This window comes from Dermochelys coriacea, chromosome 1, assembly GCF_009764565.3.
Source record: "Dermochelys coriacea isolate rDerCor1 chromosome 1, rDerCor1.pri.v4, whole genome shotgun sequence".
NCBI lineage: Eukaryota > Metazoa > Chordata > Testudines > Dermochelyidae > Dermochelys > Dermochelys coriacea.
This window is the reverse complement of record NC_050068.2, coordinates 231,838,556-231,856,348: the sequence shown is the minus strand read 5'-3', so window position 1 is coordinate 231,856,348 and position 17,793 is coordinate 231,838,556. Positions and strand designations below refer to the sequence as shown.

Sequence of the window (17,793 nt, the reverse complement as noted above, 5' to 3'; positions counted from 1 at the left end):
GGGGCTTAGAGGTTATTTACATGCAAAGAGCACTGACTTACCTAAAGTTAGTTAAAGTGGTGCAAACTAAATAATGGTCATGTTCAAGGTGGTTTTGAGGATGAGCTCTCACTTCCTAGGAAATGCCTCATGTGGCCAGTGTAGTATACTTGCCTTCTCATGGTGGAGATGTTCTTAATTGAAGACATGGGTTGAAAGGCTGGTGTGTGGTGCCTTATAACTAGGTTGCTCCAAACAGATGGAGCTCATTAGCTGTAGTAGGGATTCCACCTATGAGAAGGGAGTCCTATTTCAAAGCAAGAACATTGGGCCTGGCCAGCCAGTTTGTAAAAGTTGTGCCATGCACGTATGCTCTATGCTCCCTTCATCTTCAGGGAGTGTACCAGTACAATGCTAGAGCATCCCCCAGAAGTGATGAGACTGCTTTGCCCAACAGCTGTGGAAAAATGGGAAAAGGTTACCACGTTCTGGGTGCATGTGGCTAAAGAGCTATGTTTGGTTCTCCTGAATGTGGGAACAATGACTGGCAAATCTAGATAAATTGCTGGGATCTTGAAAAGAAAGAGTGCATATTCTCTGTATAAAAGAGACCAAATGGAAGGGGTTGAAATCCATGATCAGGAGGGTTACAACATAATGTATTGTGGCTCAGTAGCAAGGAGGAATAGCATAGGAATAATCAAAGCAGAAATGTGACAGGATAAGGCAGTGCAAAGAAAGAGAATGGCATTGAACAGAAAAAAATATTTAATGTTTCATACAATAGAGGAAAAGAAGGAATTCCAGATAGTGCTGGACCAAGTGATAAATTAAGTACCACAAGCTGAGTACTTGATTATCAGAGCAGATCTCAGACATGTGGGAGCACACAGTGAGGGCTATGACTATTTGTCAGAGGTTAAGGCTTTGGAACCAGAAATGAAGTTGGTAGAAAATGTTAGACAGATCCCATGGCCTGACTGTTGCCAGTACATGCTTTGTAAAAAAGAGCTGTTCCAATAGGTCCCAAATCAATTTCTTCCTGACAAGAGGAGGAGATCTCAAACACATGAGAGGCTGTAAAGTGATCCCAGGACAGCAGATTGGGAAGCAACATAGATTTGCTTCTAATGGACATCTGAGTGAAAAGGCTCATGGGGGACAAAAGATGAGTTGTGGAAGAAAGAACAAAGTTGTGGAGGCTCACAGATAGGGAAGCTAGAGATGTAAGGATGAGGTTCTACAGAGATTGGACATGACCAAACTGATGAGGTTTGGGGGGAAATGTCCAAACATATCACAGAAAGTTCACAAGCTGCCCATGGCCAGATGAAAAAAGGGAAACTTCTTGGCAAGGAGCTTCGGTGGTGGTAAAACAATGTGCAGGAGACAGTAAAGAAGAGGAAGGAAATATTTAAGTGATGGCGGAAAATAAGAATGGTGGAAGGTTCTGAGAAATACAAGCTGGTAAAGAAAACACCAAAAACAGCAGCTGGAGAAGCTAAAGTTCAGGTATTTAAAGCAATATATGCGGGACTACTAATGAACGAGGGCGGGGGAAGGAATATATAGATTAGCCAAAATTAGGCAAAGAAGAACAGAGGACTTGGGAGCTGTGAAATCTGTCAGATGAAAATGAAAGTGCTGGTGGAAGATCAGTACCACAACATGTAGAAACCCTTGAGGGAGGTATGCTCAAGTAACAACCTCATAAGATCTATCCCCATGGTGGAGACTCAGACAGCGCTAATGACGATGAAAGTGGGGAAGACAGTGGGATCAGACAGCAGACCAGCTGAGGCATTTAAAGCATTAGGCCATGAGGGAGTGATGCTGATGATGAACTTTTTCTGCTTAATTCTCCATCTTGGAAAAATGCCTGATGAATGGAGGAAGAGCACATTGGTCCCTATCTTCAAGCATAAAGGAGACGTGCCAGAATGTAGTAATTACTAACCCATCAAGTTAATGAGTCACATGATTAAATGGCTGGAGAGAATCATTGAGAAAAGACATCAGGAGGAGCTGGAGCACCAAGTAATCAACTCAGGTTTATGCCAGGAGGGTCAACAATGTTTGCAAGGTTCACAGCCTGAATATGGAAGGAGAAATTCAAGGAATTAAACTTAGTGTTGTGGATTTGAAGGTTTATGACAGAGTTCCTAGACAATTGTTATGGTACCTGCTGTCACACAATTTGCCAGTCTGAATATGTCTCTCTCTCATGGACACGTACGAGGGTAGGACAACAGTAGTGAGAAGCAGCTATGTCTAGAGTAAGCCTTTCACTGTAAAGATAGGTTTACATCAAGGAACAGTCTTAAGCCCATTCCTGTTTGTGATTGTAATGGACCCCTTGATGCAGAAGACTAGGGGAGAGATTCCATGCACCATGCTTTTTTCCTACGATATTTTATTCCATGAAGATAAATGCAAACGGGAAAGGGGCCTCAAACTGTAGAGGGCTGCATTAGAAGACAGTGGCTTCTGAATCAGGTGACAAAAGACTGAATACATACATTTCATTAAGAGGGACAACAAGAAGCCAGTTAACTCTATCATCTAGCTTTAAGTCTGTGCAACAATTTAAATACCTCAGTTCAGTGTTGTGCCATGATGAGAATGTGGCTGTGGATGTTAAGTCATATGAAGTGCATTTTGGTATAAATGGAGGGAATTCTCTGTGATAAGAATATGCCAAGTAAACTAAAGAACAAAATGTATAAGATGATTAAGCCAGCCATGATATACAGTCTGAATGTTGGCCCATGAGGAAGAGAGAAGAACAATTACTTCGCACTCAGGTGGACTCTGGATAAGACGAGAACTGATAGGATACACAATTAAACAGTACTAGCCATGATGCACATAGCCCCTATCGCTGAAAAGCTGAGAGAGTATCAGCTGAGATGGCTGGGTCATCTGAGACTACAAGATGTGGGATATGTTGGCCTTAGAGTACATGAGATGTAGTCCCAGGACAAAGATCACAAGGAAAGATGGTTTGAGACACTGAAGGAGGGCATGAAGAAGACTGGTTCCAGTTTGGAAAATGCACTTGGAGATGAAGCCTTGATGGGACAAGGTGACCCCCAATTGATGGCACAAGGTGAAGAAGAAGAAGAGTTTAACTTTTGCAAAAAGTTGTGTGTATGATATTAAATCCATCTACACTAGGCTTATATAAAATTAAGTTTATGTTGATTAGGGCAGGTTTTAAGCTAGGCCAAAATAAGCCTCTTCTAAACTAAAATAAGTGAGTCCAAACAAGGTTTTGCTTTGGTTTAATCAATTGGTTTAAAAAATGGAAACTGGTGAAACTTATGTGCATAGACAAGCCCCTAAACAAGAGATTACATTCTGGTATGTCTCCTGGGAAGAGCTCTGAAAAAGGGAGTGGAGCATAGCAACTAGCTGAAGGTTTTTCTGAACCTTTCTGCCTGTGAAGGGCAAATAAGGCTTAATGGCTCATTGGACATCAGGGAGCGTACTAAGCAACTGATGCTTTGCAAACAAGCAGCTTGTGCTCATCTGCTAGTAGCAGATGTGCAAGGAGCACAGTGAGTTGGCCATGCCTCAACTCTCCTGTCTACCCCAGATATGTCTGTGGAATGTCACTGGACACACTAGCTGACCTACATGGCATTTTGGGAGTAGTAGGTGCAAAATTTTGCCTGGATCCTGTGTGTTCTCTTCCCTACCTACACAGGGCTATCCAGAATTCCATCCCAAAAGTTACTATCCATCCAGCCATCCAGTATCTGAGCACTTTCCATGTAAAATCAATAGCCAACCCCATGGTAGGCTTGATGGAATCTCTGGATTTCTTCCTTTGAGTTATAACTGTTGCGTTGAGTTAAATTTTACAAATAAATAAACTGTCTAGTTTTAGTGTATTAGCCAAATGAAGTCCAGAATGTAAACAAGCATAAATGTAGCCATATAAATTAAGGCCAAGGTTTCCAAAGCTGAGCACCTAAAGTTAGGCCTTAAATATTTGGCCAGCTACATAAGTATTCTGATTTTCAAAAACGGTGAGCCAGGCAGCTCCCATTGATTCCAGTTGCAGTGGTGAGTGCCCAACACCTCTGACAACCAGGCCGTTAATTTAGATGCCTTAATATAGATTGAGGGAGACTAACTTTAAGCTTTCAAATTTGAAAACCTTGGGCTAAATTTAAAGCCGCAGCATTTCCCAATAGTTAGAATTCTAGCCTTGGAGCTGTGAGACCAGCTCAGTCACAGACTTCCTATGTGACCTTAAGTCACTTAGCCACTCTGTGCCTCCGTTCCCATTTGTCAAATGGACATAATAGAACTGCCCTACATCACAAGAGTGCAGTGAGGATAAACATTCCTCAGAGGCATGTTGTAGGATTGTGAGGCACTCAGATGCTATTGGGCCATATAAATACCACAGCAAAGTTATTACATTTTAAAACTTATTTTATTTTAAAGGTGCTGGTAATACACATAGGACATTTTTTGTTTGGAAAAATAAGATCTTTATCTTGACATTGTCCCTTTAAATCTCCTCCTTTGCAGGTCTTTATGGTGGCCTTAGTGGGAATGGTGATGCTTTGTGTTTCATATCAGCCTGAGGAGAAGACATGTTTCCAGTTTGCCATAAAGGTACAATGTAATTTTTTAAAATCTCGCTATACACACACACACACGTATAAAATCACAAGCTGCTTTACTGGATAATTTCCCGATATAAAAGAAAGCCAGATTGTGCTTGAAATTGCAAAAATTTAACCCTTAGATTGGCAGTCTAGAAAATGCGAACAATCAAACAAATGCTTAGGAGGATTTATACTATACCATGCATATCTGAAGTCTGTATAAAAGAGGAATTCTAGGTCAAGATGTGCTGATAAATACCTTATTTTCAGGTAAGAGCCCATTTTATCTGCAACATTTTGAGGAATATCAAAGACCTTTGGATAAATGGGCTCAAGGGTTCCAAAACTGAGGGGGTTATTGGGTAAGAGGAGACATCACAGTTATCAGGATAGAGAATTTCATATTAAAGGGATTCAGATAAATAAGGCTTTACTGTATCTATTTCTGACATTTTAGGATTGATTTTAAGTCCCATCTAGCATGCAGTTTCCCCCTTACCATAAAATTAGATGCTGACTGCATATGCACGTGCAAGTTAAAATGCTTGGGGGAAGACCCCCTACTTGCCCACCCACCCACATACCAAGGATATATAGTAAGCCCATGTAAACTATGTAGTCTTGCTTCATATTGTGTCAGGTATCACAGACATTTAGTCAGTGAGCACACAAGGACTAAGCACCACTTATGTCCCATTTAAGTTCTCAAAACAGCACTAGCGTGGTTGTTATGCAGTTCATTGGCCTTGCACTGACCCTCTGCAGGAGGATGAATTTAACTCTGAATGGCACCAAATTTTTTCTCCAGTAGGAGTATTGTAGCAGCTTTTCTCCAGATTACTTTTATTTCAAAGGCTCTTGTTGTTGTGCTGGTGTGGAATAATAAGTGAAAGAATTAAATGGAAAGGGAAAATGAATAAAATTCAAGAGGAAGATTTGCAAAGACACAGGTGGCAGAGCTACATCCACCCACCCCTCAGCAGGTAGCACTGACACTGGTATAAAGGGTGGCTCTGACATCCTCTAGCCCCTCTTCATGGTCTTATAGTCCAAGCTACCCTAACTCTTAGAAAGGGTTCTCTATTAACTTCTGCAGGTTTTTTGAATACTTTCTATGGAATCCAACCAGTTTAATCCTTAATAGTATAGGAATTTCCCATGCAGGACACAATGCATCTTAGCTGAGTTGTTGTTTATTTCCCTGACGTGTAACAAAAATGTAAATATTTTAAAACCTTTTTCTTCTCCTTTGGGTTCATCATGTAGGAAAATGTATGTGACCTGCCATTCACTGTACCTAATCAACGGTACTTCCCCCATTCCTTCCTTTTTCCTTCTATTGTGACAAAGCTCTGTCCTTGTCTCCATGGGTCCCACATTTCCTGGCAGATTTCGCTAGTCTCGGAGGCTCGCTGTGACCCTCCCCGTAATCCTTCTCTCTCTAGAGACAAGGGTCACAGTCTACTGAGCCATTTTCATCATAAGCCAGCAAGGGAGGTGAGGAGAAGTTATCCTTCCTTGCACAGTCTCTGTTGTCTCCCAGTCTCAGTGATTAATCACGGGGGGAGCCCAGGCCCACCCTCTACTCCTGGCTCCAGCCCAGGGACCCTAATAGTATCAGCTATGGTAGCTGACCTTTTAGAAACATGACATGTACAATTCCCTGGGCTGCTTCCCCCACAGCAGCCCTCACTTCCTCAAGCTCTACTTCACCCTTACCTCAGGGCCTCCTTCCTTGTGCCTGATATGGTGTGTACTACTCAGCCTCTCCAACAGCGCAACTTCCTCCCACAGCTCCTGACATGCACTCCCACCTGACTGACTGGAGGCTTTTAACTAGTTTCAGCCAGCCCCTGATTGGCTTCAGGTGTCCCAATCAACCTAGCCTTCTCCCTGCCTTCTGGAAAGTTCTTTATTGGCCCCAGGTGTCTTAATTGACCTGGAGCAGTTGCCATTTCACTTATCCTGGTACCAGGGATTTGTTTAGCCTGGAGCTAATCTATCTATCTCCCACTACTTTTCCATAGCCATCTGGCCTTGCCCCGTAACACTATTTAGATAGCAATCACAGGACCTATATAGCTCTTAAGCGGTGAAAAACATTTTTCCGGGGAGAAATTCCGGCTCCTTGGCAGAACTCCCTAAGCAGTTGTATTTGCCATTTTGGAGTTGCCTCTGAGTCTGTCGTGTGATTAGCCTGCTGATGGGATCTGTGCACTCGTTGCCCTTGTGCTCCTTCCCAGGCGGCATTTTCTTTGGACTCACCTTTGATATTTAGAAGTGTGTTCCCTTTCATCTGACTGCAAAGAAAATTCCTCTGCAAACGCCACGTGAGGATAATGGCTATTTGTCAATTGCCTAACGGCCCCATATGACTCTGTGTGTCTCAGCTGATTGCTGCAGGGGCTGCCTGTATATTTTTGCATTTGGAAGGAAAACTGAGGTTTCCTTCATGTATGGCATAATTTTACTTAATGTATTTATTTTGGTGCCTAACATGCAAATGCATGTGACAATACAAGAAGTACTGTCTAGATTATTTATTGATTTGATGCCATTTTACACTCACTTTCTGTAGGTGTTGATAGCTGCATGCAGTGCAGATCAGTGCAGAAGCAGACCCATGGTACATACAAACTTAAAAGTTCATGTAATGAGGTCATATTCTACTCTCCATTCCATTCAGTGGGGTTGCCACAGATTTACACCAGGATAATCGTTTAAAATTGGTTCCCTCATGAATATCAACATTAATGCAATTATCTGTTGCCAGCATGTTTTTCCCTTTAAAAATGTTTGCGTCATCTTTTGAAATATTATCACATGCTCATAAATTACCATATATCTTTGTTTAGAGGCTGCCCTCAATTACTAGCTGCCCCTTTACCATGCCGTTTTTAATAGGAGCTGCCCTCATTTTGTAACTTCAGTTTTACTGTGGGCCTTTACCATGAAAGCTGCAGGGGGAATGTAATTAAATTTAATAAAAGCCACCTTTCTTTAGAAATTGACCTAAGTTTAAGACTGCAGGGAGAGTCATTAAACTTAATAGAAGCCATGGATTCTAAATGAAGATCTAGATATCTTGAATTCAGTTATTTTGGGGACAGAAGGGATATATTGCTTTGATATCTCTTATAAGCCCTACTATTTCTCCCCAAACTGACACGTTTGGGAAGATAGATCTACAGTGTGAATCAAAGACAAATATACCCAGAGAGTGAATTTCAAAACATACATACCTAGAGCTTGAAGGTCATAAAAATGCTTATATATTGATAGTTTGCTTATGGTGCAGAGGTTAAAAAAAAAACCCTTGTTATTTAAAATAACAAATTCCTAACCATGCCATATTGCTGACAGATAGGTAAGAAGCCAAGAGAAATAAATGTCTCCATCCTGCTCGGCAGAACCAGAAATGATATTGGCGCTATGCACAGAGTTATATTTGAATGTATATATTCACAAAAAGTAGTGTGAGTGCAATACAAAAATTGCCACATCCAGAACTCAAATGTCAGGAAATTCCATACCATATAATAATCAAAGCTCCACTCCTGCAACCTGAAGTGATTGGGACTCTGAATGACCTCACAGTGATATCAGAATTCCATCCACATGGAGCAGATTTCAGGACCAGGCCCCAAATAATTACATTTCCCTCTGGGACTGAAAAAGGACTCTATCTTCTTTATTCCATGCAAGTGGTAGCCTTAGATACTAATGGGAACTTAACTTCCTTCTGTGCCTTTGAAATCTTCTCTTTCACCTTCCTGGGCCAGATTTCCAAAGGGGCCTCTGTGAGGCACAAATTCACTCCTATAAGTTTATGTGCATGTTTTGTAATTATCATTATTTTCCCTATGGAACCTCAGATGAGTTCAAGCAAAGTGCCCTTGCAGTCCCCGCTCAGTTAGACACCTAGCTGTCCAATATGCCTGCACAAGTCTGATTTTTTGTGTGTGCGCAAAACATAGCTATGAGTAGATGCATGCACAAACTTGTTCCTGTAATTCCTTTATGTCAGTGGCATAATGACAGCATTTTTGTAAGCACCACTGCTTGCCATTAAATATTTGAGGCTAGTGCCTCAATTCGTGTAAATTGCTGTGGTTCCATTGACTTCAATAGAGCACCACAAATTTACCTTACCTGAATACGTGGCTGTTGCAACTCTAGTCAAAGCAGCATGAACAATACCACAAAAGCACAGCCTGATCCATTAAGCATGCAACTTTGTAAAAAGTTAGACTCCTTGATATTATTTTTAATAGGTCTGTTCTGAAAATTATATTCCAAACCTCATATGAAGTAAGTAAAATATGCTTTTGGAGGGCTGATGTACTTGCAACTGCTTTTAGCACCCAAGCTCTGCATCAACCCAGAATTACATATTTATTGCAACTCATGAGCATGAAATGTATAAACTGTCCTTCAAATGCACGCTTTCACTAGAAAAATCTATGTGCATGTGTTGGTTATATGCCCTGTTCTCCGTGTAGCTGGAAAAGAATGTTTTTCTTTTTTGCTTTATTTCAGCTGATGTACTTTCTACTGAGCACCCTGAGTCTGATTACCTGTGTTCTGGCAGTGGCTTTTGTTGCACATCATTATTCACAGATTACACAGTTTACCTGTGATGCCGTCCTCAACTCTTGCCAGTGCAAACTGGACACTTCAGATCCCTTCAGTAGGACCTTCATTTACCATGATGTATCTGACTGTACCAGTGTCACTGGCACTTTCAATCTGTATCTGCTACTGCAGATGGTTCTTAATCTGATCACAGCCATTGTGTGTTTGTTAGCATGCTTTGTGATATGGAAACACAGATATCAGGTCTTTTATGTGGGCGTTCGGTTACACTCATTAACTGGTACTGAAATCCAGCAGCAGAAAGTATAGGGGGTGGTTCTGGTTTGTTTTGTAGAGAGAGAATAACAAATGTCAGGCTATTACCACTGTAGAAACCGCAAATAGATGAGTGTTTAAAGATTTTTGACAAAGATGACCATTCACACATTTTTAATGAATATATTTATATTTTTCAGTCATTTGAAGAGCAATTTTTATGGGTGCTATTGCCAAGGGCCCTTGTGGGAAGAGCTAGATGTATCTCAAAAATTCTAAAGATGTGGCTGTACAAATATTCTCGAAAGAGCATCTTTAATAGGCATAGACAAAGGCAGTTTTGATCATTATTGGCATTCCTCTGCTGAGCTATATATGGTAACAAACAATAGGCCAGATTCTTGGTTGGTGTCAATCTGTCTGTTCCATTGACTTCAGTGGGGCTATGCTGATTTACACCAGTTGAGGATCTGGTTCAGACTGTTTAAGTGAAATTATTCCAGTCATGCTTAGGGAGTTGTGCTCTTGGATATCCCACATTATCATTACTGGGATGTACTGTATATGTGTGAGCAATGAGGGAAGGTTGAGACCCTTCCAAATGAAACTAAGACCAGCAACAAATAAGAATCTATTGCTGGTAACAGTATAAACTCTAGTCAAGGTTTTCAAAAGGCCTAATGAGATCCCTTAAAGGGGCCAGATTTTCCAGGAGTGGTGCTCAGCACTTTCTGAAAATCAGACCAATGGAAGGTCTCTCAAGTTGGACACCTAAAACTGAAGCTCCCAAATAGCTAGTGGCTTTTGGAAAGCCTGTATCAACCATGATTGTAATAGCACTGCATATAAAAAGGATCTTTACCCAATTACTCCACTTTTACTTTCCTCCAAGTGCAGCAGGCCAAATGTCTTCTTGGTGTACTTCCTGTGAAGACAACAGAGTTGCACCAAGGATGTATTTGGCCCAACAACCCTGAAAGATATATCACTGCATAAATAAAAAGGGGGCCTCCAAGAAGGTATTGCCAGTGTCCTAAGAACATAATCTGAGTACAAGAGCATAATGATTTCCTAATGAGTGGTGGTGAAGATAATCATTCATTGCAAACTGCATTTAAATAGCAGTTTATATCCCAAAGGTTAGGATCCAAAAGTGCTTTACAGTTTATGGGCCTGATTCTCTACTGATTTGCTCCTTGTATAGTCCTTTGCGCCTCTGTAAAGTGGATATAAAACTTGTGTGAGTAAATGAAGACTTCTGATTTGGTCATACTTTGCACACATTCATTTGCACAGATGTACAAAGGGCAAGGACGAAAGCAGTGGAGAATCTTGCCTTGTATATCTAGAGATCCCTCATCTGATTGTTAGGACACTGGCAATTTTATTTATGCAGTGATATATCTTTCAGGGTTGTTAGGTCAAATCCATCCCTGGTGCAACTCTGTTGTCTTCACAGGAAGTACACCAAGAAGACTTTGGCCTGCTGCACTTGGAGGAAAGTAAAAGTGGAGTAATTGGGTAAAGATCCTTTTTATATGCAGTGCTATTACAATCATGGTTGATACAGGCTTTCCAAAAGCCACTAGCTATTTGGGAACTTCAGTTTTAGGTGTCCAACTTGAGAGACCTTCCATTGGTCTGATTTTCAGAAAGTGCTGAGCACCACTCCTGGAAAATCTGGCCCCTTTAAGGGATCTCATTAGGCCTTTTGAAAACCTTGACTAGAATTTATACTGTTACCAGCAATAGATTCTTATTTGTTGCTGGTCTTAGTTTCATTTGGAAGGGTCTCAACCTTCCCTCATTGCTCACACATATACAGTACATCCCAAATTGCCTACATGACTCATGTGCTTTAGCCCCAATTTCAAAAGTGATTTAGGCACTTAGGAGCATAAGTCCCCTTCACTTGCAATGAGACTTCAGCTTCCTAGGTGCTTATGTCACTTTTGAAAATGTGACTAAGGATCCTAAGTCACATAGGCTGAGACCTGCTTATGTGACTTAGGATTTAGGCACCTACCTCCCAGTGAACTCCTTGGGAATTAGGAGCCTAAATGCCTTTGGGCATCTAGGTCTTAACCACTTATGAAAAATGTTAACCCCAAAAGTGTAATTTTTGAGACCAGCCTCAACCGGGGCCTCCCTTTTTGTGCCCACAAACCTGCAGACACAAGTACTTGTGGGTACTGTAGAATTTTATATCAGCATTAACTGTGCAGGTAAATTGGTGCAATCTAAGCAGCAAATCTGACTCCAAAACAGTCTTCAAATAAAACTGAGGTAATGACAACCTTGGGAAGAAGCCAGGTACAGTGGAATTCAATTAAGAGGATTGATTTGGGGTCCACTACCATATTGGGGACTGATCCATCTCTCCTTGATGTCAATGGAAAGTATCTTATTGATGTCAGTGGAAGTTGTTTGATCCTTACATCAGCATAGCCATTGCATGTGGATCCATGGAATATTTAGCTTTCCAAAGGAGATGTTTATGTGGAAGTAACCTTTCCATCTTTCAAGCACAGTCCAGAGACGGAAAAGAGTGTAGGGTTCACCCCTCAAAATGGGGGACCCCTGGAGATCCAGAGGATGCAGACCCACAGCAGTCCTGACAGCTCACTCTCAGGGCTGCTCTGTTCCAGCTGTGGGGTAACATTTTTCAAAGTGTCTAAGAAGTGCCATTTTCAAAAGGGACTTAGGCACTCAATAATCTCAGGCTTGTTCATTTGGGCACTTTTGAAAATGTTACCTATAATTTTTGGTGGGAAATATAAGCATTTTACTCCCTTTCTTCAAAGAATGCCTTTATCCAGGCTGGTGTCTTACCCAACGTCCAGGGGATTTTATTGGCCAGGGAAGAAATAGTGGGGGTAAGAATAACTGAATTATTTTAGTTTTGTGAAAAGGGTTTTGTTAAACTGTTTCAAAGGGGATAGTTCAAAGAGTGAGGTGCCACCACTAAAACTGGCACCCTTTGGTATCTCTAGCACTATCAGTGGCAAGGCCAAGGACTGAATAGACATGGAGACTGACCAACCCTCTCACTCCACACAGGAGGCTGAGTGGCAGGGCAGGATGGGAAGTTTGATCTGCTGTTGCCTGTGCCATATTTCCACTATAGCTAAATGTTCACTCTCCAGAGCTGTCAGTTTTAATCCTTTGGCCTTCATCTCAGTCCTATGTTTTTCATTTTTTGTTCACTGCAATCTGTTAGGTCCTGTACTCTGTGCCTCTTCCCTCATGTGAAAGTGGAGGAGGGGGGAAGCTGCTGCATAGAGGGCTCCAGCCACAATCCAATGATTTAAATAGGTTGGCACCCTTCGGCACCACTGAATCCATCATAATGATGAGGGCTAACACACATTTGCTGTGAAAGATCTGAGGGTGGCTATGGAAAATACAATGAATGTATTGGGAAAAATGCCTGTTCCCTAGAACTCTGTGTATTCTAATAGCAGCCCACCTATATTTTTAAACTGCATAGTTGAATTCAGTATATTAAACAGTGTGTTGCAGCTTACCTCTTTGCTCTGAAAGGGAAAAAACCCAATATTGATCATGTATATTAAAATATTTCCTGCTTAATAGGTATTTTGAACTAGCAAATGCTAACTTCTATGTCTCTCTCTATCTATCTCTCTATCTCTCTAGATGTATCTATCTATCAAGATTATACATTCAGAACATAGAGGTCATACCAGGAAACAGCCACAGGCGCTATTTTGAACCAGCTGTCTCCTGGCCATGGTTTTACAATATGCATTTTGTTCCAAGAAAATCCTGAGAACTTTGATTAGAGCAAAACTAAAAAGTTCTTTATCTAGAGTCTTCAGAAAGTGCCAGATCCTGCTCCAGTGAAAGTGAATGTAAAACAAAAATTCACCTTGACTTCAGTGAGAGGAGGATTGGGACCTAAAGCTCTTGCAAGGTATTGAAGAGGTGCGAAGGGGAAAAAAAATCAGTCCTGGAAATGAATCCTCTGGAAAAGCCCACTAAAACTGGCTAGTGATTAAACCAATATGGTTGCATAGGAACTGAGAAAGGTTTATATAGTCTACACTCAAAACAGACCTGATTCTCATTTGCACTATTGCCACTTTCTATTGTTCTGGCAGCATAAATGAGCCTTAAAGAGAGCATAAATTACATTTGTGCTCACTTTATGGCCTCTTTATACTGCTAACAGGCCCTTACTGTAAATGAAAATTTCATGGAGAATGAGATCTTTCTATAGACTGTTTCAGACCATTTTATAGAACTATAACAGTGGGGTATAATTCTCCATTGCATTCTATTGCCAAGCTTAAGATCTTCATTCTCTATTAAATTCGGTTGGACTTTTCCAGAAGGCTGGGGCCTGGTTATTTAATCCCTTAGTCATGCAAGCAGTCCTCGGAACATATGTAAGCAGGGATGTTGCATGCATAACACACAAAGCATCATCTTTACTCTGGGTTTGAGGTATTTTGATGTTGTGTTATGCAAATACTAAAGTTATAATAAGAACAACAAAAAAGGAACTGAGATACACAGCATACTACTTAGCAAAATGTTGCATTCTAAAACTGACCATGAACCAAGGCAATGACTGTTTCTTATAAGCCATAAATCTCTGAGATTTGCACAATCCTCCTCCTCCTCCCGCTCCACTAGTACTAAAATGAAACTAGACTTTGGAGGAAGGGGAACTGCCGCGATTTGGCTTTACATGACAGATGAGGAACACAGTAGCTGAAATGTACAGACATTGTAAGCAAGCCCACTCTTTGACTGTGCCTTCACGTGATCACCATCTGAGCCTTGCCAGCTCCATCTAGCTCTATGTGGGCAGCTACTTGGAGCTTTGCCTAAAAGAGAGAGCTACAGAAGAGCTCTGGAAACGTAGTTAAGTACTAGGACTAACTTTTTCACCTACTGAGTCTGCTAAATTGTATAATGTTTCCATGGGGCTTCTAAAATCGGAAACCATTATGTTTGTGTGTTAGAAGCCGTTATGCATATATTCTATATTTAAGTCTGGGATGTCAGCTCCCCTTGAAATTTTCATACACTCCCTCCACACACCCACATGTGCTTATGTCTGGAAAATGTTTTTAGATATTAGTAGAGTGTGTGGGTAGGGGGGTATTCAAGGGAGACACTGAGGAACAACAGTAAAGCACTATTTAAGCATGAAGTTTAAAAACCTCCTTAAGGAGATGGAACAGTATTACCAGTATGTACATTGTGGCTTTCTATAATACTTATACTATATATAGAGAGAGAAATATTATGTGTGGACCAGATCATCAGTTAGGGTAAATCACCATAACTCTGGTGAACTCTAGAATCTGGCCTTGCATGTTCCTATATCATAAATCATGAGAGAACTCCATGTTTCTACTCTGCTAATCAAAGATCTCTGACCAGTTATAACAGGTTGGAACTGTATATTTAGCTAACTTTTGCTGACATAATTTTTACAAAGCTGTATCTGTTACTAATACATGCTTACCTTAATTATAGCACCTGTAGCAAGTTATTGGAATTATTAATTGTGAATTATTAATTGTGCCGAGTCTATAGTTATTACCATAGCATTTTTATTTTTTCCCTACAATTCCCAGTGATCACTAACGTTTATCCACGTGTACAATTCAAATCTGTAGTTTGAAAGCTGGGACTATACAAATATAAACAAAAACAAAGGTTTGTATTGATGGGTGTGTGTGTGTGTGTGTGTGTGTGTAATGTTATGCCTTTGTCTGAAGAAACAGTTAAAAGATTCATTTAAATGTATTTCGGGTTGGGTTTTTTTTTAAAGGAGATATGTATAATGCATATTTCATTTGTTAACATAATGCTTCTATATTCCATGAAGCCATCTACATTTGAGCACAGCTATTAAAGTGTGCTTAAAGTGATTGACTGTGATAGAGCATGAGCTGAGATGCATCAAAACTCACAAATTAGTGTCTACTTCAAAAACTGGATTCTCAGCTGACAGGAGTTAATGCTCATTTGCACTCCAATATTCCTGCCACTGTCTCCAGGTTAGCACATTGCATAAATGTTAGAAGGTTGGGTTGCTAATGTGTAGACAAATGGGAACAGAGAGTGAGCTGGGGGAATAATCTGCAGAAGATGACTTGAATACACACACATCCTTCAGTCAGATATATTATGAATGACAAGCACTGTGATGACCTCAAATTACTGGATGTATGGAGAATGACACAGATTAAGCCAGAGCTCAGCAGCATTGAGGGCCCTAGTTATATTAGAAATGGAATATTTTAGCAAGCCAGTTTTCAACTGAGCTTCACTCAGTTGTGCAAAGAGAATCTTCTCTGAAATGTTCCAAAGTTAATAGAATAGGGATATAACACAGGATTTCTCTTTTGCCAGAATTGTACCTAAAAGAAATCTATACTGGATATTTTTCCCCATAGCCAGCTGCTCCTGGTGGATACAGCCTGAATGGGATCAGTAGTGAGCTCTCCCTTAAAGAAGCCTGTCAGTTTGGGATCCAGTTTTGCCTGGCATATATACACATGGCTCCCATAGATTTCACTGGGAGCTTTGCGGGGAAGAGAGACTTGACGTTTCCATCTCTTCCTTTCTGGTCATGTAAGTGATGATGTCCTGCAGTGTGCTGCAAATCCTCATTGAAAAATAGCCATGATTCTGACGCTGGGCCAAAGTCAGCCCATAAAGATGTGTATGCAACTCGTGTGGACTCAAATTGGAGTTACATGTATGTATAGAAAGGCTCTCCAGGTGTATCTGGCACATTATGTTAAAATCAACAGAAGACAATATTAAAAGGACAGTGCCAAGTACTTTTTGCCCCAGATTTAGACCATGTTAAATAATTGGGGGGGGGAGTTTAGTTGGGGGAAGAGTTACAAAACTTGATGAGCCTTCAATGAGAGGTTTCAGAGTAGCAGCCGTGTTAGTCTGTATTCGCAAAAAGAAAAGGAGTACTTGTGGCACCTTAGAGACTAACAAATTTATTTGAGCATAAGCTTTCGTGAGCTACAGCTCACTTCATCGGATAATTTGTTAGTCTCTAAGGTGCCACAAGTACTCCTTTTCCTTCAATGAGAGTTGCAGATGCTTGACACTTCTTGGGTATATGGCCCAATGATAGTGTAAGGGCCAGATCCTCAACTGATGCGACTCAGTCTAGCTCCATTGACTTCAACAGAGCAATACCAGTTTACTCCAACTGAAGATCTGGCCCTAATGAAATGTTTCTAAAAATGCTGCAGTGGAAATATTTTTAAAATTAATTTAAACATTCTGCCCCCTGCACCCCAGTGCTGTGAATCCAAACACAAGAGCTCTGGGCTAACATAAAAGAACCAGCAACTGAAACAGACTGGAGAGTGAAACTGTCTGGTCTACTTTCACTATCGAAGTCTAGTTGTTTAAAAAAAAAAAAGAAAGAAAGAAACAACATACATGGTTTAAAAAAAAAAGGAATTTGTTTTTAAAGTAACTCATTCAGTTTCAATTACCTAAAGTGTTACTAATAGCAGGGGGTCAGGAATTTTAACCAGTTTACACTGGGCCAGATTCTCAGCTGGTGTACCTCTGTGCAGTGCTGGTTAAGCTACACCAGCTGAGGAGTTGGCCGATCCATTTTATTTAGCAATGTCCTTTGGTATTTTAACTGAAATTAAGCTTTATAATCTAATTTTGGTTGGTTGTGTCACATTCATATGTATCCTATTTGTTAAGATAGCTGTTTCCAGATTTAGGTTCTTGTGTGCAAAAAATAAATAAAAAATTATGACTTCTGATAGTAAAAGCTATGCCTCCGATTTAAAAAGACTTTTATCTTTACTGCATTTCTAATAAAAACTTTTCATTTGCTCCAATTTAGCTTCTGCATTTTTGTTTCTTTATCTGTTTCCCAAGGCAACTGGACTTTTCTTCTGCATATTACCCATGGTCTATTTCACCAAATTCTGCAATCAGTTTTAAGAAAACTAGGAGACTATTGCCTTTGTATGGGCAGCTAGACTTATAGCTGGAAGAGATGAGTTACAGGATGGTAAAATCTCCCAAAAGAATCCCCTATCCTAAAAATCTGCTTATATTTATGATTACACTATTGTTTATAGTGAATTGTCAAACAGAAGAGGAAACAAGCGCTTGAAGATTACACCAGCCTGTAGGCTAATTATACAGTATGAGTACATTTCATTTATTGAAGCAGAATGCAAAGCTATGTGTATATATACCTCTAAGAACAAGAAGGAACTGAACTGCAATCCTGACTCAGGCAACCCTCCCATTAAACTCAGTGGAAGTTTTACCTGGGATAAGAAGGAATGTGGACCTG

At 40.5% G+C, this 17,793-nt stretch overlaps 1 protein-coding gene and 1 long non-coding RNA gene across 5 annotated transcripts in view; both read left to right on the top strand.

The window, feature by feature from the left end:
- Positions 1-10,848, top strand: part of SSPN (sarcospan) — a 64,019-nt gene extending 53,171 nt beyond the window's left edge. For all 4 annotated transcript variants that reach the window (XM_043516184.1, XM_038389099.2, XM_038389083.2 and 1 more), the window contains 2 exons: positions 4,525-4,611; positions 9,144-10,848. In XM_043516184.1, coding sequence (XP_043372119.1) covers positions 4,525-4,611; positions 9,144-9,509 — 453 coding nt within the window. In that variant the 3' untranslated portion in view covers positions 9,510-10,848. The remainder of the gene's footprint in view (positions 1-4,524; positions 4,612-9,143) is intronic.
- Positions 10,849-13,123: 2,275 nt separating this feature from the next.
- Positions 13,124-17,326, top strand: LOC122460562. The gene is made up of 2 exons (XR_006281937.1): positions 13,124-16,375; positions 16,551-17,326. It is a non-coding gene; the product is annotated as an uncharacterized LOC122460562 (long non-coding RNA).
- Positions 17,327-17,793: the final 467 nt, after the last annotated feature.